Source organism: Oncorhynchus mykiss, chromosome 19, assembly GCF_057628025.1.
Source record: "Oncorhynchus mykiss isolate SJ-2025 chromosome 19, ASM5762802v1, whole genome shotgun sequence".
In the NCBI taxonomy this organism is placed as follows: Eukaryota; Metazoa; Chordata; class Actinopteri; order Salmoniformes; family Salmonidae; genus Oncorhynchus; species Oncorhynchus mykiss.
In genome coordinates, this window is record NC_143040.1 from 16,339,228 (window position 1) to 16,362,331 (window position 23,104).

At 44.7% G+C, this 23,104-nt stretch overlaps 1 protein-coding gene across 1 annotated transcript; it reads left to right on the forward strand.

Moving 5' to 3' along the window:
• Positions 1–4,145: 4,145 nt before the first annotated feature.
• On the forward strand, positions 4,146–23,014 carry LOC118941427 (rho guanine nucleotide exchange factor 38). The gene is made up of 15 exons (XM_090210242.1): positions 4,146–4,763; positions 11,588–11,778; positions 12,150–12,267; positions 12,573–12,720; positions 12,841–12,858; positions 13,464–13,663; positions 13,989–14,125; positions 14,412–14,516; positions 15,142–15,264; positions 16,617–16,811; positions 17,155–17,334; positions 17,535–17,669; positions 18,338–18,539; positions 20,274–20,599; positions 22,184–23,014. The coding sequence occupies exons 1-15, from the start codon at positions 4,232–4,234 to the stop codon at positions 22,364–22,366; spliced, it is 2,793 nt and encodes a 930-aa protein (XP_090066368.1). The 5' UTR covers positions 4,146–4,231; the 3' UTR covers positions 22,367–23,014.
• Positions 23,015–23,104: the final 90 nt, after the last annotated feature.

Consider the following 23,104-nt stretch of genomic DNA (forward strand, 5'->3'; position numbering starts at 1 on the left):
AGACTATTGATGTAAACAAACACAATCACACACATACATACACAGATATGGACATTTTTTTGCAGCTTTTAAAGCTTATTTCCTGCAGTTCTACACATTATGTCAGGAGGTACAGAGAACATTTTGCAGTATTAAAGTAAATTTTCTTTAATTTTAGATTAAAGCTGTAACCTAACAAGATGTGATAAAAGTCAAGGGTTCTGAATACTTTCCGAAGGCACTGTATGTGTGAAGTGCAGAGATGAGGTAGTCATTCAAAAAATCACACTATTATTGCACACAGTCCATGCAACTTATGTGACTTGTTTAGCACATTTTTACTCCTGAACATATTTAGGCTTGCCATAACCAAGGGGATGAATAGTTATTGACTCAAGACATTTCAGCTTTTAATTTGTAATTCATTTGTAAAAATTTCTACAAACACAATTCCACTTTTACATTATGGGGTATTGTGGGTAGGCCTGTGATAAAAACATCTACATTAATCCATTTTAAATTCAGGCACAAACAAAATTTTGAAAAAATCAAGGCGTGTGAATACTTTCTGAAGGCGCTGTGCTTTAATCACGACAAACATATAAGAATTGATTGACTTTGACCCGTATGTTGGCCTTCAGTAATCTATTGGAGGGAGTCACTTGAGACATAGAAGCGTTAAAGAGATAATTGGAACGCAGACCGTGGGGGATAGAAGGACGCCGGATTGGCGCACATTCAACAAATGTGATTTAACAAAGTGGATATTTGTCCAATGACTCATGATTGATGTATTTTAACAGGCCCACAATGTAGCTGTATACCACAAACGTCTAGCAACCCAAAGGTTGTGTGTTTGAACCTCATCATGGACAACTTTAACATTTGAGCTAATTAGCAACTTACTACTTACTATTTTTTAGCTACTTTGCAACGACTTAGCATGTTAGTTAACCCTTCCCATAACCCTGACCCTTTTAGCTAACCCTCAACCTTAACTCCTAATCCCTAGAGCTAGCTATTGTTAGGGCTAGCCACATAGCTAACGTTAGCCACAACAAATTAGAATATATAACATATACTTAAAAAAATAAAAATATTGAATCTTTACCTTTAACGAGGCAAGTCAGTTAAGAACACATTCTTATTTACAATGACCGCCTAACCCAACAGCACTGGGTCAATTGTGTGCAGCCATATGGGACTCCTAATCACGTCCGGTAGTGATATAGCCTGGAATCAAACCAGGGTCTGTAGTGACACCTCTAGCACTGAGATGCAGTGCCCTAGACCACTGTGCCACTCGGGAGGCCATAAGTTTTGCAAATTCATAACATATTGTACGGTTTGCAAATTTGCAACATATTGTGCAAATTACAATTAAGCAATAAGGCACAAGGAGGTGTGGTATACGGCCAATATACTACGGCTAAGGGCTGTTCTTAGGCATGACGCAAACCTCTGAGGTGCCTTATTGCTATTATAAACGGGTTACCATGGTAATTAGAGCAGTAAAAATAAATGTTTTGTCATACCCGTGGTATACGATCTGATATACCACGGCTGTCAGCCAATCAGCTTTCAGTGCTCGAACCACCCAGTTTATAATTCGTAACATACCATACGAAACGTAACATATCAGACTAAATGGAGTATCTCGGATTTATGTACAGAATAGTACAAAATACTCTGAGACCATGTTGAACATTTAGAAGTAGTCCCTTTTCAGGTTTAGAAGAAGTGACTGCTAAATGCTAACTACTGCTCACATAAGCTGGTAGCATAGCTAGCATAGAGAAATCGGTGGTGGTAATGCAGTTCATTGGTGACGATGACATGAACATGTATTGGGGTTGACATCCATACAAGTATTATACACTGATTTATACCTCAATATAGTGTGAAATACACATGTAAACAATAGCCTAAATGTAGGCAAATTTTGCTGGGGGGCAATGAGGAGATGTGGGATCTTTCCCCCACACGTTTCCATGGCATTTCCATTGTTCTGGTCGAGTTCCATTGACCTCTTTACCGCATTTATTGTGTGTTTTATCTTGAGTTTGTGTGTTTGTTTGTATAGGGAGATGTGACTCACTTCTTGACAATCCCTTTCTCTCATGTGTGAAGTCATTGTAGCCAGTCTATCTTTGAGCAGCATAGCAGCCCCATGCCAAGCCGGAACCTCAGTCCACACCCACGGTTACCTAACTTCCACAAGCTCCCCCAGGGCATGTGAACTTCAGCAGACTGAACAGGCTTGGCACACAAGGGGAAAGTATTATTCTGGAATAAAAAAATGTCATTCAACCTGATGTGTAATATTTACTATGTGTATTTGAATACTCTGAGTCGACGTTACAGTGCATTTTGTAACTTTAGTGTATGTCACTGTGTTGACCTTGATTAAAAAAATAAGTCAAGTGATTAAATATCATGCATGTGCCTTTGTTTTTTTCAGTTTTGTAAAAGCTGCATATATTATTTTTTGGGGGGGACACATGTATGAGAGGAAAATGTAATTCAGAGGTACAGTCTCTACTCTGTTACTAAATTGTCAAGAAGATGGAGTTGGAGTTGAGTATCATTGGAGTCGACGAGATGTTTGACAGGGAGCAACACAGTCTAATGGAGGACTAACAGGTGTCCTACAACACACTACACAGTGAGCTGGAAACACAATATGAGCCTTTATTGCCCTGTGCTTCAGTGGGGAGGGAAATGATGCCTCCATTCATTGTCCTCTCACCATGGAATTCACTACCTGTCTAGAAACCATTGTAGTAGCTTATTGTTGTATGGCCAATATACCTGTTGAACCAGATCTGTCTGAAGAATGAAAGATAATGCATTGTTGCGTTGTTGGGTTTTGAGTTTGCAAGAATGGCACTTCACTGTACTTGTGCATGTGACATTGAAACTTGAAACGAATGTATGGCAGTTTTATGAGCAGGGTGAGAACCGTGTGTATTATGGTGTTACTGTGATCAAATAATTTATAGGTTCAATAAAATGTGTTTTTCAGATTGGCCCATTCATTTACTGGACATACTGTATAGAGTACATGAAGTTTAAACTACACTATTATGCCCCTCTCTCTTTCTCTCAAGTGCAGTCAGTGCTTCATGACTGATCGCTTTCAATGTTTGCTGTAGCTTGTCTTAACTACATAAGCTAACGTATTGGCTAGCCCAGCCGATTAGGAATGGTCAACACAGGTCAAATGCTGTACGCAGATGAGTATACACACTTTAAAACCCTCCTCACTGTGCACTTTGACCTGGTGCTCTGTGCTCTCGTTTTAATCCCCTATTTACTTTTCTGTCGTTCAGAAGAGATTTGACCTATAAAGGTAAGCAAGTAACTTTTTCCAACCACCTTTTCATCATTGTTAATATACAGTATGATTAGGACCAGGGTTTTTTTCCCTGACCAAGTGACCTAACCAGGAAAACTCTGGGCCCTAGTTATAGCTTGTAGCCCTCCTGGACCCAGTTTAAGCGTTATCGTCAACATTTCTCTATTATGAAGAATATGCTGTATGTTTGTAAACATGTGGATTCCGTGCATTCTGTTTTTATCCTTCAATATTCATCTGCCTAAAGTTCAGCATCTGCTGCAATGAATCACTTAATTGACATTTGAACAGACTTTTTTTCCCACAGCGACCCACTTGTTGAATTCATGCATCTAATTTTACAGTTGGTGGGAAATAATGATCTCATGAACATGGATGTGGGATTCCTTGAGCTCTCAGAAATAAAGGTTATCTATTGGTTATATATTTGATGTATTTTTGTTGTGTGTATTCTGAATAGTAAACACCTTTAGATATAGACCTCCAGGTTCTCCAAATGGGATAAAACAATAACCATCATTTACATTACAAATAAAATGTAGAAATGCTGGCTAGTTGTCTTGACGCATACTGTAACCAATGTAAAACCTAGAGTTTTCCATGCTTTGTTTTGCTTTGCATGTTGTCCCTTGAGACCCTTCTCTTTAGTAAAACCAAAATAGTACATTTGTTAGTGCAGTGGTCATAGTCCCTCTCTCCTCCACTGCTCCCTTCTTATCCCACTATCTCCCTCTAGAGATGCAGATGTTCCCAGGGACGTTGCATTGCACAGCAGTGGAGGGTGCAGGGCCATGAAGTACAGCAGTGGAGGGGGCATGACCACAGCTCTCCTGTGATAGGTATGGCAGGCAGGAGCCTGGGGGGGAGGGGCCATAGAGCTCTCCTGTGTCAGGTATGGCAGGCAGGAGCCTGGGAGGGGGAGGGGCCACAGAGCTCTCCTGTGACAGGTATGGCAGGGCAGGTGCCTGGGAGAGGGAGGGGCCACAGAGCTCTCCTGTGACAGGTATGGCAGGGCAGGTGCCTGGGAGAGGGAGGGGCCACAGTACCTGTGTGGCGTTGGCAGTAGTGCACTACAGTACACCTGTTGCACTTCTCAGGCTCTCTCTTCCTCCGTCCCTCTCTCCCTCTCTCTTTCTCCCTGGCTGGACAGAGAGCACGGGGGGAGAAGAAGAGGGCTTCTTGGTCAAAATGGATCCCAACAAGGAGGCCAACAACGGCAGTGAGAAAGAGAAGGAAAAAGAGAAAGTGGTCAAGAGGAGAACCAGGCCTAACTTCCTGCGCTACATGCACTTGGAGAGGAGGAAGACGGACACCATCGTGGTGGCCAACGATGACACCGCCGCCGACATTAAAGGTGACATCAACCTTGGGACCCTGGTGCGGAGGAGTCAGTCGGACAAAACGGAGTACAGTGCCAAACTTAAAGGTAATTGGATCCCCTGAGGTCATAACTATGGAAACTAGGTTAGCTATAGCTCAGGTTTTAACATCTCATAGCTTCCTGTTGACTTGGACGATAGTAAGTTCTCCTCCTAAGTGCTTTGTAAAAGAAAAGGTGACACTTTCTTGGATATTCCATCTGTAGATGGATACTCAACAAACTACCAATAGACTATCAGTGAGACGTCAACAGCATGTCTGTTGACTTTCAACAGGGAAGCATTTATAGACGTTCAGCAAATCAACCGTAGCGCCATAGATTCCAGAGGAACACGTGTGACTCGAGGGTGAAAGCCAGATAGACGAAGGGCACTGTAGCTATGGATGCTTCTGCCGAGCATCTGTTGTGTTGTTATGTGACTGAGGGAGCACCAAGCTATTCCCGCAGGGATGAGGTCACATATGCAAACCGTGCTACAACCGAGCCACAGTAGCCTTACAGCATTCAGGAGTGGCTATGCTGTAGCTACAGGCCCAGTATTAAACCAGATAAGTAAACCTAGTATGAGTGAACGACAACAGGGCTTCTATCACTGACTGAAGCATTTAATTATTAAACCAGTGTGTTGTCCCTATGATTTTAAAGGGGAAGTGTGAACATCCAGATATATAGACACGTGTCAACACCAGTGTTACTACTGTGCTACTACAGCCTGAACAATGTCAAGGTGGCTGTCACGACATGGTCAGACTTGACGTTCTCTGAAGTCAAATTCTTATACATTTATCATAAGATTGTTTTTATTTTAACACAATCTGGGCTCAAAATTGAACTAAAGTATCGTTACTGGTCGTCATAATGGCTGACATAGCTAGATACACTCCTGACCTGCAAACCAATATTTCATTTCAGAATTGGTTCAAATTAGGTTAAGGTCAGGGTTAAGGTCATGGTTCTTTTTTCGTTTGTCATTTTGTCATTTTGCAGGTAAGCAGTGTCCTTTTAGCCTCTCTCACTTTTCCCAGACAGTCAGTGTGTCTCATCAGCAAAAACTCACCTCACCTGTCCTTCCTCTACTACATTACATCAGGTGTTGTCACGCACTTGGAATGTAGACCTTCAGGCGCAGGTTGACGTTTATTGGGATGAATCTTGTCCTGGAGGCAGGGCTGCAAAATTGACTATATATTGTAAAAATTCTTGACATTTAAAAAAAAATATTATAAGGTTAGGGTTAATCTAAACGTTAGCAATGTGGTTAGGGGTAGGTTTAAAATACGATTTTACAACTTTGTGGCTGTGCCAGCTAATGATTACCCTGCAGAGCTGCCTCCAGTACATGAGTCATCCTAATAAATGCCAACCAGCCAAGTAGTCACTGGCTTCCTTACAGAAAATAAGAGGTTAACTATGTAGAGATTCTTGTGCCACTAGTTCTGTAGGTTTCCTCAACAAGGGAACAATGGTCACCCACATTCCTGCTAATGTCAATTAGGGGCATTAGTTTACTCAATTAAACAATACAGTCAATTTCCCATCTAACCATCTAAAGAGCCATTGAAACTCTTTTGTATTATAATGACGTGCTGAATAGGACACACTTAACCTCTCAGCTTCTCAACCTCTCACCTGAAACACCGACACATCCTATTCACTCTATAGTGGACTACTGTTGACCTGAAACACCGACACATCCTATTCACTCTATAGTGGACTACTGTTGACCTGAAACACTGACACATCCTATTCACTCTATAGTGGACAACTGTTGACCTGAAACACCGACACATCCTATTCACTCTATAGTGGACAACTGTTGACCTGAAACACCGACACATCCTATTCACTCTATATTGGACTACTGTTGACCTGAAACACTGACACATCCTATTCACTCTATAGTGGACTACTGTTGACCTGAAACACTGACACATCCTATTCACTCTATAGTGGACTACTGTTGACCAGCCCCCGTAGGGATCCAGCCCCCGTAGGGATCCAGCCCCCGTAGGGATCCAGCTCCCTTAGGGATCCAGCCCCCGTAGGGATCCAGCCCCCGTAGGGATCCAGCTCCCGTAGGGATCCAGCTCCCGTAGGGATCCAGCCCCCGTAGGGATCCAGCCCCCGTAGGGATCCAGCCCCCGTAGGGATCCAGCCCCCGTAGGGATCCAGCGCCCGTAGGGATCTGGTCAAAAGTAGTGAATAGCGTGGGATGTAGGACACTCCTTGTCCTGTCAGCACATCCACTGTTTACCTGAAACACAGGCACTCGTTGCCTATCACCACTTTCTGTTTTCTTGACTTGTGCCCAAGGACAAGCGTCACAACTCAGTTCTCAAACAGCTGATTGTTTTCAGTAAACTGATCGTCACCGCCACCGCCCACTTTAAAGGGTTTCTCCATCACGCTAAACAAGCTGCCTTGAGTATAAGTGTACAGGTACATTGCAAATATTGACATAATGGTGGTGTCACATGGGGAAGTGTGCGAGTTGTTCCTGAACACTGAGTTCTCCTCTATCATTCTGTCTGCTGTGAAACAGGTTGATCAAGCCTGGCCTCAAGGTCCATAGCAACCAGAAGTTATGGTCAGTCACAAAGCGTTACCACCCTGATATGATATTGCACACTGGCTGGTGTCATACAGTAATTCACCTCCTCAGTTTATAGTGAGTTATTGAAAGCTGTGAACAGTCATCCACTACTAAGTATCTAAATATTCATAAGACAAACTGGTCAATTGGTATGCATGACACGTGTGTGTGTGTCTTTGTGTGTGTATGTGTGTGTTGTGTGTTTGTGCGTGTGTGTTGTGTTGTGTGTGCGTGCGTACGTCCATGTGTGTGTGTGTGTGTGTGTGTGTGAATTGGCCTCAACAAGGGCCTTTTGTGTCTTGTTATTGCATCAGATAGTGTGTCCGTACTACGGGGTACAAAGAGCCCCTATCAACCTAGCTACTGTCCTCAGGCCCAGCTCTCACCTGTGGGCCATTAGGAGAGATGACTGGAGCCAAGCACAACTCAGTGAGGTATCCTATACAAACCGCAGCTAAACCCAAAGCCAGTGGTTTAATAACTGCTTCAGCTGTTAGCATTGGCCCTTTTGCCCTTCCTATGATGCTCCACCTCTATTCCCCTAATGGACTTGAACTCAGTCCTTTCTTCAACGACATTCTCAATCCTATTGTATTCTGCAGGGGGGTGACCGGGGGCATCTAACGTGTCATTTTTCCTCGTGGCGATACGTGATCCGTCAGGGTCCCTGTGTTCCAAAGCCTTCCGTACGTTAGATCGTTTTCAATAGCCAAGCCTGGTGAAAAGGCTGGCGTGTCCTCTTTCATGGGAACTCCTGCGCCTGCAACCACACCAGCATAATACAGTAGCATAATGGTGGCTAATGGGACGACATAGACTATTACATTATGGCTCTATCAAACACTGATCCATGATATGACTATATTGTGATAGAAGTGCTGAATTTAACAACATGCTGGTCCTCTTTTGTGGACCTGTTTTATTTCAATAAATCAGGTCTTACCCAGGCAGGGAGCTAGGCTAGGAGGTCTCAGGTCTTACCCAGGCAGGGAGCTAGGCTAGAAGGTCTCAGGTCTTACCCAGGCAGGGAGCTAGGCTAGAAGGTCTCAGGTCTTACCCAGGCAGGGAGCTAGGCTAGAAGGTCTCAGGTCTTACCCAGGCAGGGCGCTAGGCTAGAAGGTCTCAGGTCTTACCCAGGCAGGGAGCTAGGCTAGAAGGTCTCAGGTCTTACCCAGGCAGGGAGCTAGGCTAGAAGGTCTCAGGTCTTACCCAGGCAGGGCGCTAGGCTAGAAGGTCTCAGGTCTTACCCAGGCAGGAAGCTAGGCTAGAAGGTCTCAGGTCTTACCCAGGCAGGGAGCTAGGCTAGAAGGTCTCAGGTCTTACCCAGGAAGGGAGCTAGGCTAGAAGGTCTCAGGTCTTACCCAGGCAGGGAGCTAGGCTAGAAGGTCCCAGGTCTTACCCAGGCAGGGAGCTAGGCTAGAAGGTCTCAGGTCTTACCCAGGCAGGGAGCTAGGCTAGAAGGTCTCAGGTCTTACCCAGGCAGGGAGCTAGGCTAGAAGGTCTCAGGTCTTACCCAGGCAGGGAGCTAGGCTAAAAGGTCTCAGGTCTTACCCAGGCAGGGAGCTAGGCTAGAAGGTACTCAGCCGTGCCACTAAATCTGAACTTTCTTTTCACATGCAGCAGAGTCTCTTGAATAGCCATTATACTGTATTTTATATGTCATGTTGTAATGTGACATACGTCTTATTCACATTTATTTAAATTTTAACACTTTATTTTAATTAATTAACATGCTTCTCTTTTACGTGATGTCAAATCATTTTAATTGCTACAACAATTTTTATTTTACATTATTGAACCTTTATTTAATTAGGCAAGTCATTTAAGAACAAATTCTTATTTACAATGACAGCCTAGGAACAGTGGGTTAACTGCCTTATTCAGTGGCAGAAAAACATATTTTTACCCTGTCAGCTCGGGGATTCGATCTAGCAGCCTTTCGGTTACTGGCCCAACACTCTAACCACTAGGCTACCTGCCTCCCCAAAATATAGTAATTGACCACCATTCTTTTAGGGAGAATTATAAAGTATTATATTTTTTAGGATGGGCCATTGAAACCTGATAGCCAGGAGGGGTGAAGGTGTCGATTTAGCTTTTTGCAGCTTTAGAGGGCTTGACATGGCATTTGTCTTTTCTCCTGCCCTTCCAAGGACATGACACCATCATATCCTCATTCCACCTCTCTGTGAAAAATGGTCAAATAGCTCTCCAATGTCAAAGCTTTTGAATGTTCCGTTTTAGTACTGCCTGTATACAAGTGAATGCCAGGGTTGTGTTGACATGAATGCACTGGTAGGAGTGTGAGACTGAGAAGTGGGGAAGAGGTGGGAGGGGTGTGTTGTGAGGGTGCTGGGTGTGTAATGTGTACGCATATGCATGTATGAGTGTGGTGTGGTGTGTGGGTGTTTGTGCGTCAGATTTTTGTTGACTGTCTTGATGTGTGCTGGGGGTGGAGTTGGTTTGTGTAGCGGGATGGAGTGTGTGTGTGTGTGCGCGCGTGTGTGTGTCAGGTGCATCCCCCCCAGCTGGAGCAGATGGAATGCCTGCACACGCCGTGGCATTACATCAGCGAGGCAATTAGTTCAGTAACCTGACACAGCTCTCTCTTCTTCCTTCCACTCTGTCTCTTTCTCTGTCGCTCTCTCTCTGTCGCTCTCTCTCTGTCACTCTCTCTCTCTCTCTATCTCTCCATCTCTCTTCTCTCTCTCTCTCTTTCCACACACTCTCTCTTTTCCTCTCTCTCTCCCCTCTTTTTCTCTTCCCTCTCTCTCTCTCTCTCTCTTCCTCCCTCTCAATCTCTCGCCCTCCCTCTCTATCTCTCTTTCTCTCCCTCCCTCTCTCTCTCTCTCCCAGAGAGGGGGAAGTGGTGTGTTGAGGTCGATTAGGCAGCAGACCCGGAAAGGAAACAACTCCCTTCCCTGAACACACGCTTCACTCCTCTTCACACACACACACACACACACACACACACACACACACACACACTCTCTCTCTCTCTCTCTCTCTCTCTCTCTCTCTCTCTCTCTCTCTCTCTCTCCTCACCCGCCATGCAAAGCACTGCCAGCTAGGGACTGATTAGGGGGAGCAGGGCGATAAAAAAAGAGAGAAAAGAGAAGGAATGAAAAAAGAGGAGAGGAACCCGACAGGCATGCTAATGGGGGCTGGTCGGTGTTCAGTCAAAACAATTAGATCAGCGTGAAACACTGGCAGAGGGTTGGGAGGGTAGGGAGGGTTGGGAGGGTAGGGAGGGTAGGGAGGGTAGGGAGGGTTGGGAGGGTAGGGAGGGTAGGGAGGGTTGGGAGGGTTGGGAGGGTAGGGAGGGTAGGGAGGGTTGGGAGGGTAGGGAGGGTAGGGAGGGTTGGGAGGGTTGGGAGGGTAGGGAGGGTTGGGAGGGTTGGGAGGGTTGGGAGGGTAGGGAGGGTAGGGAGGGTTGGGAGGGTAGGGAGGGTTGGGAGGGTTGGGAGGGTAGGGAGGGTTGGGAGGGTAGGGAGGGTTGGGAGGGTAGGGAGGGTAGGGAGGGTTGGGAGGGTAGGGAGGGTAGGGAGGGTTTGGAGGGTAGGGAGGGTAGGGAGGGTTGGGAGGGTAGGGAGGGTACGGAGGGTAGGGAGGGTTGGGAGGGTAGGGAGTGTAGGGAGGGTAGGGAGGGTAGGGAGGGTTGGGAGGGTAGGGAGGGTAGGGAGGGTAGGGAGGGTTGGGAGGGTAGGGAGGGTAGGGAGGGTAGGGAGGGTTGGGAGGGTAGGGAGGGTAGGGAGGGTAGGGAGGGTTGGGAGGGTAGGGAGGGTTGGGAGGGTAGGGAGGGTAGGGAGGGTTGAAGTCAGGCGACGGTGTTGGGAGAGATGGATGTTTTCTCATGCATTGCATACCATGCCCATGTATGTAAATACAACTTCATGCAGAGGGCTCTTGTACATGTGTGCTCTCTCTTTACTGTAGATCTTTTGATACGGCCCCTTTTTAAACAGATCTCACATTTTAATTGATGTAAATTGATATGATGTGTGGTTAACACGTTTATTGTGTCAATGATCATGTCATATCTCAACACGTTATTGTGTTATGTCATATTTTGTACATTATCTGCTCAGACAGAGACTATCCAATGGGCACACATTGGTTGAATCAACGTTGTTTCCACGTCATTTCATTGAAATTACATTGAAGCAACATAGACTAGACATTCAATTGATTTCTGTGCCCAGTGGGTATATTCTGCATAGAAGAAAACCTTGCCATCCAACACACATCCTAAACTTATCCCTGTGCCTGTCTTAAGAGAAAATGGCGCCCCTGTCCCCCCTGTCGTCGATCCTGGCCTCCCCGGCCCTCGACCCCGCGGAGGTCCGCCTGAGGAAGATGAGCCGCAGGTCAAAGGTCATCCAGGAGCTGGTGCAGACGGAGAGGGACTTCCTCACCGACCTGGAGCTCTGCATCAGAGAGGTGGTCAAGCCCCTCAGAGACAGACAGGTAACGAGGAAGCAGACAGAGTACTCAGTGGGTGATATCATCTGCTTACAGAGATACAGAGGGGTGGTTACCTTGTGTTACCTTGCTTGGTAGTGAATGTTGTATTGTTCGTTATTCAGGCAGAGTTGGTTTATGGAGTGATTTTCAAAAGACAATGCATGGTGTTTGAACTGCACACAGCCCACTTCTGACACCAGTGTAGCGAATATCAGGCGTGTGCTCGACCCAAGACAGCCACTGCTCTATAGGGATATCTACACTTGGAGGAGATCATGCCAGGCTAACATAGGCTATAGGGTTGTTCCAGAACGTTGAAGTATTTGGATGACTGGCTATGTGTCTTAAAGGTCTCTCTCTGTGTGTGTCTCCAGGTGGTGGACGTGGATCGTCTGTTTACTAACATGGAGACAGTGTGTGAGGTGTCGGCCGCGCTGCTCCACCGGCTGCAGGAGGCCACAGCTGAGCCAGACCCTGAGGCACTAGTCATAGGTAGGTGACCTCTGACCTCTGTTTAACCTCAGTCACCTGAGTCGTGTGTTCATCAGGGAAACTTAGTGAATAAAATGGATTGAAACAGGGAGGGGACTACCTGGACTTACCTGGTCCAGTAAGAAAGGCAAATTCTCGTTTTCAAAACTTAAAAAAAACTTTTTCCATTGAGTGACCTAATGAACATGACCCTTGTTTTGACCATACTGCCATTATAATATGCCACATTTCTAAATAAGCCACTCAGGTTGAGTGATTTAATACGGGTTAATTCAAATGGATCACGTTTTGTTTTCCCACCGTAGGGGAAGTGTTCATTCAGGCCAAAGCAGCGCTGGAAGACGTCTATAAAATCTACTGCTATCACCACGACGATGCAAACTCTTTACTCAAGTCCTATGAGAAAGAGGAAGGAATCAAGCAACATTTCATCACCTGTGTGTTATCACTGAAGTGAGTCGCTGCTTGATACTTCCCCCTCATTCATCAACTAAGCATTTCCTCCCAAAGAGGCATTTATACTGTTGGCCATAACTACTTTTATTAAACCAATGACTTTGCGTCTCGTTGCAGGCGGATATACGACCAAGAGTAAGTACACCAGATTTGTATCATCGTTCCTGTAAGAATATGTTTGAATAATTGACACTATAATATGAAAATGTACCTCCTACCCATATTGATTTTCAGTGGTTTAAATGAGTATTAAGTATAACAATGTTATTACATGTATAATGTAATTGACAGACTAATCATGTGTAACTAACTGTATCATCCTGTGTTATTGTCAGTGTAATGTTATTACATGTATAATGTAATTGACAGACTAATCATGTGTAACTAACTGTATCATCCTGTGTTATTGTCAGTGTAATCGTAATAATAATATATGCCATTTAGTAGACGCTTTTATCCAAAGCCACTTAGTCATTGGATGCATACATTTAATGCATGGGTGGCCCCGAGAATCGAACTCACAATCCTGACGTTACAAGTGCCATGCTCTAACATGTTAACTGTTATAGCATGTGTTATTAACTGTGTAATAATGTGTAACCCAAACAAATCTGCTGGGATTTTTTCCCATTTTCCGCGGCAATTTCTGTTGAAAATCGGCAGAATTTTGCGTAAAGCTTTTTTTGCCTCTCTAGTGTCGTCACATTATTATTAACATCAAGCTGTGTGGTTGTCTTCAGGGGGAAACCCAACCTGCTGGATATGGGTTCTCTGCTCATCAAGCCGGTCCAGCGGGTCATGAAGTACCCTCTGCTGCTCGGGGAGCTGTGGCAGGCCACGCCCAGCGACCACCCTGACAACAGGCCCCTCCAGGAGGCTCTGACCGCCGCCAAGATCATCAACGTCAACATCAACGAGTTCAAGAGGAGAAAGGACATCGGTACAGCTCTAAATATGCGATAGTCTGAGATGGAGAAATGTGTGATGAAATGTGTGGTGAAACTGAGATAAATCCTTGTTACATTGAACATTTTATAGAACACAGAACATTGTAGTTAAGATTGGAAGCAGTTAAAGTATTATACTGCATGGCAGTTATTACCATGCTATGCATCCCATTACTAAATGTCAGGACCCCTACAGTGCTTCAACCATAGAGATCCTATTAAGTTATTTTTAACGTTAGTATTCTAATTCCTAATTGTACAGTGTGTCTCCCCAAACTTGGTCTTGTCCTTTACATATGATTCTCTGTCATACTGTAGTGATGAAGTACAAGAGGACCGAGGAGGATGGGGGGACACTCATGGGTAAACTGAACAAGTTCAGCATCCACTCTATCAGGAAGAAGTCTGACAGGCTCACAGGATACCTCAAGATCCTCACAGGTGTGGAGCCACAGGTAAATAACTAGCTGCTACACCTCTCCCACTCTACACTAACTTCTACAATATGAATGTGAGTAAATACACTTCATGTGTTAATGACATAAACACAATTTGGGGACATTTGTGTAAAACCTATTTTTGTCTTGAGGTTATCAATAGAACAAGCTGCCTTCGTTAAAAAGTAAATACTAGTCTAAGGAGCTGGAAAGGTCAATATTATCTGAACCACTGAGTAACCTCCTTCCCTCTCTCTCTGTCTCTGTCTCTGTCTCTCTCTCTCTCTCCCTCCCTCTTCTCTAGGTGAGAGATGAGGTGTTCGACAAGGAGGAGAAGCTGTTCAGGAGTCTGGAGAAAGCAGTGAGACAACTAGTCAAGAACGTCCATTGTTACCTGATACACATACAGGTAATCATGTACCAGCCATTGATGGATGTATGGCTTGATGGATGGATGGCTTGATGGATGGATGGATGGATGGATGGATGGATGGATGGATGGATGGATGGATGGATGGATTGATTGATTGATTGATTGATGGATTGATAAATTGATGGATGGATAGATGGAAAGATGGATTTATGGATTGATGGATTGATAAATTGATGGATGGATAGATGGATTGATGGATTGATTGATGGATGGATTGATGGATTGATGGATTGATGGATTGATGGATTGATGGATGGATTGATGGATTGATGGATTGATGGATTGATAAATTGATGGATGGATAGATGGATTGATGGATTGATTGATGGATGGATTGATGGATTGATGGATTGATGGATTGATGGATTGATGGATGGATTGATGGATTGATGGATTGATGGATTGATGGATGGATTGATAAATTGATAGATGGATAGATGGATTGATGGATGGATTGATGGATGGATGGATTGAACATGTCCTAATATTTAGAACAAATAAGGTGGTGTAGACAATCTCAATGTTCCAGTGAATAATATTGACATACCGGAGTAATACCCATGGAAAGCAATATTGACTGTGTCTTTTACATGTTGTGTAGGAGATGGTAGGTGTCGCGGTCCAGAATGCTGCAGACCTGGAGGACATCATGAAGGATCCAGACAAAATAGACACAAACAGTACTCAGCACATGAAGAACGGCAACAACCCATACAAGCACTTTGTAAGTTTGACTCTACATTTGGATACCCTATTCTCACAGTAAATACAAACTATTTCCTGTCGAGGAGCTGTGTGTTCTTTTTTGACAACTTAACTATTTGTTCCTTTCTTCCGTCTTCCATCTCTCTCAGGCTCTTCTCCTCTCTTCTCTCTCCTGCTTGTCAGCCTGTCTATCCTTTCTTCCGTCTTCCATCTCTCTCAGGCTCTTCTCCTCTCTTCTCTCTCCTGCTTGTCAGCCTGTCTATCCTTTCTTCCGTGGACGCTGTTCACTTGTGGGGCCTGCTTGCCCTAGCTGTGCCCTCCTGCGTTTACACGGCTCCCTCTCTCTCTCTCCACTCCTCCGTCAGAGTGAGTGAGTGATCTGTCAGTCAACCTTTCGGCTTCCACTCCCGCCTGGTGAAACATTTAATCTCTCTCTCTACCCCTCTGAAACTGCACTCTCCTCACACTCCTCTGTCTCTCTCTCCCGCTTAATGTCTCCCCCCATCTCTCTCTTCTGCCGCCTGCCCTCCTTTCTGTGGGGATAGCTCTGTTGCTCATTCTGAGATAACGAGCCTTTTGAATAGAGTTCTTTGTGTTACTTGGTGCTCTCAGTGAAGGATGAGGAGCCACTCGAGGGCCCACAGAGACTTTAATGAGCGCTAATAGCTAACAGCGCTAATAGCTCAGTACAGCTCATACAGCAACTAGCCTCTGAAACTGCAACGCACCTGCCCTCTGGGTGGAGAATAAGGGTGCTCTTTTGTATCAACGAGTTTCATTAAGATGCCTTTTGTTACTATTCGAAATAGGCACATCATTATTCGAATTGTGCAAGGCAAGATGTTTTCAGAGGAGATTATACAAACTAAAGTGCAGATGGCAGAACTATTCGCGACAGACCAATTTGTAGGCCATTTCGTGCCTCATTTGATTGATTCCCACAGCCACAATCATATATAATGAGACAAGGGCCTCTATTTTGTAATCTATGCTAAATAAATGCCCTACAGTATTTCAATTCCCTGTATGTTTGTGTGATCTCACACTAAAAACGCAGGTTGATGTTTATTGTCATGAATCTTGCCCTGGAGGCAGACCTGAACGATGTCCGCTAGGTTGGTCGGCTGCAAAGTCAAAATTGGCTATAATGTAAAAATGTATGAAAAAAATAAATAGCTTTTTGGTCTTCAAGGTTAGGGTTAAGCATTAGGGTTTGCAGTGTAGTTAAGGTTAGGTTTCAAATCAGATTTTATGACTTTGTGGTTGTGTCAGCTAGTGACCCCTCTGCAGAGCTGTCTCCAGGGCAAGATTCATGTAATGTATGGAAAAACACTCATTCTCCATCATTGCTTCCCTATATGATCCCTTCAGAAAGAGAGGATGGCACATCTGGTCCTGGCACCCCTCTCCTCTCTCCAAGGCATGTTCGCTGCCCCGCAGAAACTCATCCAGAAACGCTACGACAAACTATTGGACTACTGCAGCCGCCTGGAGCGCTCTCCCTCCTCCTCCACGTCTTCTGCCTCTTCTTCTTCCTCCTCTCCATCACCTGTATCCGAGGACCAGGTGAGTTCAACAAGGGATTCCGTTTGCAGCAATCATGTTACCTAGCAACAATTTCCGTTAACCTATTAGTATGAACATACCTAAATGTTATATTGAAGCTCATTTTGTAAGGATTATAGCATTTGTAGGGATTATAGGGATTATATAATTTTAGCGACAATATTAATAATTTTGCTATTGAAAGTTTAGTTTATTGGTCTTTCAGCATTATAACAGTTCTCATTAAAAACGGAATTATTTTATCTGTTAACATAAAAAAAATCATAAATGTTAAATAAATATGCCAATTTCAGAATGCTATAAAGGTCTTTGCTAAAATGTTTAAATCTGTTTGTTTCTACAGGGCCAGGTTGCTGCGCGGCGGGACTACGCAGCCCTCAATGCTCAGCTGGTGGAGGAGCTGCAGAGATTCAACATGGCCGCCCATACTATTTTGTCCAACTGTGTCCTCTGCCTGGTGACCCTGCTGAAAGGTCTGATGGACACGGCCTGCCACCACGCACCCTCCATACAGCAACTACCGGTGAGGACGGGAAGGGGGAGTAAGGGAGATTGAGGGATGGAGTGGAGTTTTGTGTGGTGAAATAGAGGGGCGACTTTTATTAAACAGTAATATATTTTGCAGTATGAAAGGGAAAGGATTTGTGGTGTGTTGTGAGTTGATGCAAAATACCACACATTGAAGTATGATAAAGTGTATGATTAAATGTTTGATTTGTCCAGGCTCCTTTGTCCAACATCAGTGAAGTCCAAAGCAGCATCATGGAAGAGCTCAACAACCTGACTGTCGTCAAGGACAACGCACAGACTCTAATAGAACGCAAAGTCAGCTTCGAGAAAACAAAGAAAATTTTAGCTGTAAGTTTGGGAAGAAAACATGGTTGAAAGCTGGAAGGACTTGCCTCAATGTCTCCCCCATTATTACTACAGTATGTGATAAGCTAAGGTAATTAAAGGCTAGCCTGGTCCCAGATGTGTTTGTGCTGTATAGCTGTTTTCATGCCAATGACATTAGTAGTTGGTAAGACAGCACAAACACATCTTGGAGCATCCTCACTGAGCCAGCTATCTGCGGTAATGCCAGAAGGCTCTAGGTAAAAGCAGCATTACCCCACAGCCTCACCACCTATTCCAGGATTGGCTCCCTTATTTGTTTAATTGAACCAATTAAAAGTCAATTAAAGAACAATGTTGGAGAAGTTATCGGAGCCACCAGACTCTGCCGAGCTCTCTGGGTTGGGATTAAATAGAGCGCTTGGCAACCCCAGCGCTACTCCAGTTATTACTCCCCCAAGACAAACTGTGTGTTTGTGTGTATGTGTGTGTGCGTACGCTTACATGTGCTTGTATCTGAACAGCGCAAGACTCCTTTGGATCGGTTTCGAACCACCTTCCCCTCCTGAGACCCATCACCACCCACCCCCCAACAACCCAATGGGGCTCGTTAGCGATCATTCCCCCACTCCCCCATTGGGACACTGATGACTCGGCTCATATCACCCTAACTCCCTGCTCCCCCTCCACAGGTCCCAGAGATCCAGCGTCAGACAGAGGGCAACAGGGCCAGGCTGCTGGACGAGTATCCAGCTGACAGGCTGTTCCAGCTGAAGAGGAACTGTAACGGGTGTCAGGAGCAGGATGTCAGCCTGCTGGAGGGGGAGCTGGTGGGCCTGCTGGAGGACACAGATCCCCTGGGGAGCCGGGGCCGCTGGCTGGTTGACACGGGCAGTAAGTTCATTATTATAGGTTGGATTATGTGATGTGACGCTGTTGGATCATCCTGTCTCATGTTGCTACAGTGGCTTAGTTATTGGATGTGTGCCATTCTTGTTAGGGCCGGACGATACCAGTATGGTGATACTCGTTACTATTGTGGCAAGGAAACAAAACAGAAAGCGGATTGAACTTCTTTAGAAATCAGCTCTAATGTTGGAAACAAACATTATGTTGTCATCCAGTCACATTTATTTATTTGACATACAGCGGGTTTTTAAAAGGACCAAATAGTTTGAGGCGCGAAGTGTTTTCATTTATGACATGGAACAAATATATTACAGATATTGTCGCAGCCCTAATGTTTGTTCTGCATGAGAAAATTGTAATTGCACTTTTATCTAAACTAGCAGTGATAGACCGCCCAAATAGAGGATGTTTCATTCACTACTACAACCGTTAAGGTCGATGTAATGTAGACATAATGCTCTCAGTTTATGTCCGTTGTACAGGTGTCTTTTGCATTATGGGTACTGTAGTACATCATCCTACAGGTCTACATGACCTAACTCTAGACAAACATCCCCCCTCACTACTGTGGAACTAAACTCCTAGCTCTTCTGTCCTGTGGCGTGTTTTGTAGATAGATACACATCTCACTTCCTGATTACTAACCTACCACAGCTGACAAGTCAGCCAGCCTGCTGGGGAAATTCCCAGAGGCCTCTGACTGTGATGTCACGGTGATACTTGGAACAAACTAACCTCACCGACTCTCTCTGTCTCTCTCACTCTCTAGAGAGTTGCTGCCTCACAACAAGGCCAACTCAAAGAGTTTGTTACCATGTATTTTCCGCACCGCGCGTCATCTAGCACTGAGTGCCTGCCAGTTGTTTGCGGCGAGCCGCCTTTCGCTGTAAGCAGAGTTACTTAGAGTACAAAGCCTCTCCCTGGGGGCATTGAGAAACACAGGCTGAGGAGGAGAAAGGAGCAGCCTGCCGCGCTTCTCTGTACTCCAGAATAACAAGGCTCAAATCAGCCAAGTTTTTGCAAGGAGTTGTAGAAAGGTTTGTGTGTGTGTGTGTGTGTGTGTGTGTGTGTGTGTGTGTGTGTGTGTGTGTGTGTTTCTCGGTACCGACTGCATTCTGAAACTACTTCACAGATTTGTTTCATCCACTGGGACTACTAGTCTTCATAAGAAGCTGTTTATTATATGGTCGATATTAATGCTACCAATGCAGTAAACAAAACTACTATTTCCCATTGCAACAATACGCCCGGTTTAAGGAAACCTTCGTATTATAGGCAGTTTATAGACCGCGCTTCATCCTTCATTCGTTGACAGTGACACCGATCTCCCTGTGACTTACCCACAGTACACCCAGTCTCACAAAGAACCCTATTCACACGCAACCCAACCACCTGTGCATCTGTTGAGCCTCCCTGCACCTAGCTCTCTCACAGACTTATTTTTCCCCTTATCTTTAACTCTGCATTGTTGACCCGTAAGTAAGCATTTCACTGTTGGTCTACACCTGTTGTCTACGAAGCATGTGATAAATAACATTTGATTTGAATAGCAGCCTATAGTCTTTTCTTTCAAATACTTTATGTGAAAACCCTGCCCATCTGGCACTCCAGGCAGGCTCAAGCCCAGATTCATCATGGCACCTGGAAGATTTCAAGTACTACTTGAACCCAGAAATGTCTGACAGACACAAATATCCCTCTGTTCTCCTTCTCTCCCAGGTACCCAGGGTTACGTGTACTCATCCTTCCTGAAGCAGTACAACCCCAACAGGGATCAGGGTCGACCGGGTCAGGGTACGGGTACGGGGATCACAGAGCCCCAGCAGCCCATCGTGGTGCTGGACGAGGACTTTGACAACCTCAGCCTGTTTGTGTCGGGCAGCGGGAGGAACAACAGCATACGGAGCCGGAGCAGCATACCTAACTTCAGCCTCTACAACACCTCCAGTACCTCGCTTGACAGATGCTCCACCCCGTCCAGCCTACAGGGCGACACAGAGCCAGACATCCACCAGGATGTGGACACAGAGCCAGACAACCAGCAGGTGGGGTAACACTAGGTTAAAGAAGGGTCGTTCTGAACCCTTATGGACCCTACTCTTTATACAGCCTCTGGTCAAAGGTGGTGCACTATGTAGCATTATATATATTTATACAACGGGTGGTTCTAATGCTGATTGGTTAAATCCGCATTCCAGCCAGTGTCTAATTCACAAGTTACCACAGGCTAAATCTATGACGTTAAAATACCTATTTACTCTGTTCCATCTGACTGCGCAATCCACTGTGTCATCAGCCCAGCCAGGCAATTTATAAACTTCTATAATATGTGTCTACGTGACAGGTGCATTATGAAATGAGAGGACCGATCCTGGTTCAGTTGTCAGGGCTCAGGGTAAACAGAGGGCTTAGGTGTGCCTTTCAGTAGGCTTTACATAGTTGACATAACAATCTCAATAGAAAGAATAGAATGAACTCCATTCGCTGAACAACACCTCAAAATTGTTTATTTGATATACAGGCCACATTGTAATTGACAAACAATAAAGATTACATTGAAAGCAAAGCACAGGAAATACATAGATCACAAGCTATTATAACAATCTACAAAAAGGAATTAACCAAGCAAGCAATGTATCTTTACTAGCTTATAGAGATGCCTGTAAAGGCCTCGTCAGAGCCGTGGTATGACAGCCGTGGTATAACAGAGTCGTGGTATGAAATATGAGGGTGGTTATTGCACGGAGCAGTAAAAAAGTTAAGTGTGCTGGTTTATAGTGCAGATGATTTGAAAACCCACTCTGTTAGGCCTGTTGGAAGCCTTGGGGCGGTGTGTGTTTGTGCCTGTTAGGTCTGGCTCTGATAGGTTTAGGGTCACACTTCCATCTCGCATAGAGATTATATGAAGTGAATAACATTTATACGACACCAGCGCAGTCACTCAACATTAGTCCCTTTAGCAGCCGCTGGGCAGGCTCTGTTCTTACTATGTCTTGGTTTGCTGCGACCTGGGAGGACGCTTTTGACCTCCATCAGAATATGAGGCGGTTAATATAGATTGTAAATGGATATTGGTGATGGTGGGTTTGGGTTGGGGACTACAGTGGTGATGGGGCTCTGTATCTTCTTTTGATGGACTAACAGTGACACCGACTGGTGAATTAAGGAAATACCACACTGAATTCAGTAGACTGTACAGCAAATTTTGCCAATGGAATATGCTGTGCTGTCGCAATTAACTAATACCTTGACACATTTTGGATTTAAAAGTTTCATCAGATTGAATTGTAAATTAATTTAGTAAATAACTGTATGTTGGGGCACTTGACCAATTCGTTTGGGGTCAGATTCTGAGGAACGTGAACCAAACATTTTCTCCACAACACCACACAGGCTGGTGGCACCTTAATTGGGGAGAACCGGCTCATTCTAATGACTGGAGCGGAATTAGTGGAATGGTATCAAATAGATCAAACACATGGTTTCCATGGTTTCCAGGCGTTTGATTCCATTCCATTTGCTCTGTTCCAGACGTTATTATGAGCCGTTCTACCCTCATCAGCCTTTCCGTGTACTGTATTCATGGTACAATAACTGCTCTATGGTGAATGTTCTGTCTGTTTCTCCAGTTTTATGCGGTGTACGGGTTCCAAGCACGCTGCGACCAGGAGCTGACCATGCAGGAGAACCAGCATGTGAGGATCCTCAAGTTCAGCGACCTGGGAGGCAACAAGGACTGGTGGTTGGCCGAGGCCAACGGACAGAAGGGCTACGTCCCAGCCAACTACCTCGGCAAAATGTCATACGCATAAAGGAATAGATTGGGATTAAGAAGGCCCAGTCCCAAATGGACTCCTAGCCTCTACAGGCAGGTTTCCCAGACACAGATTAAGCCTAGTCTTGGACTAAAATGCAATTTTAATAGAGACTCCTGAGGACTAGGCCAAATCTCTGTTCAGGAAACTGGCCCTATGGCCTTGTGGAGATTTGAGAGCATTTGATAGTTGTACCGTAGCAACATGGTGGAAATTCCGGCTAGCATATCAGGTTTATTACCATATCCTCTCAAATTTCCACAGGCATAGGGTCGATTTGGGATAGGATTTTACTGTAATCTGTCTGTCTATAAAAAAAAATGTATTGACCAGACAATGTAATTATCAAAAGATCATGACTGTTAAGATAATTGCATATATGCGTTTTGCACGAAGAATGGAGCTATCAGTGTGCTGAGCACTTAGTATTGCCACCTGCAGTGTTGATGAATTTATATTGTGAATGTGTGTCGTCCCAATGAAAATAATGATTTATTCTAATATCTAATATATGTCAAGCAAATGTATTTTGAAAGAGATCATGTATTTTAGAGTTATACAATTCCTCCATGTAATGTGTATATTTTAGATCACTCATCAGTGATGAATAAAGAGTCTTTATCAGTGGTGCCTGATCCTGTTCAATTAACGGCTTGTTCATTTGATGATCAGCAAGCGCTGATGATCTCATGTCCTTTTCAGACTTCAGATTTATCCTCACAAAAAAAAAGACAA

What these genes read in the sequence shown, in the direction of transcription:
- LOC118941427 (XM_090210242.1), top strand. Translation starts at nt 4,232, where the DNA reads ATGGCAGGCAGGAGCCTGGGAGGGGGAGGGGCCACAGAGCTCTCCTGT. An exon ending in GTACAGTGCCAAACTTAAAG is followed by an intron (nt 4,764 to 11,587) that starts GTAATTGGATCC and finishes GCCTGTCTTAAG; the next exon opens with AGAAAATGGCGCCCCTGTCC. An exon ending in TCACAGGTGTGGAGCCACAG is followed by an intron (nt 14,126 to 14,411) that starts GTAAATAACTAG and finishes CCTCTTCTCTAG; the next exon opens with GTGAGAGATGAGGTGTTCGA.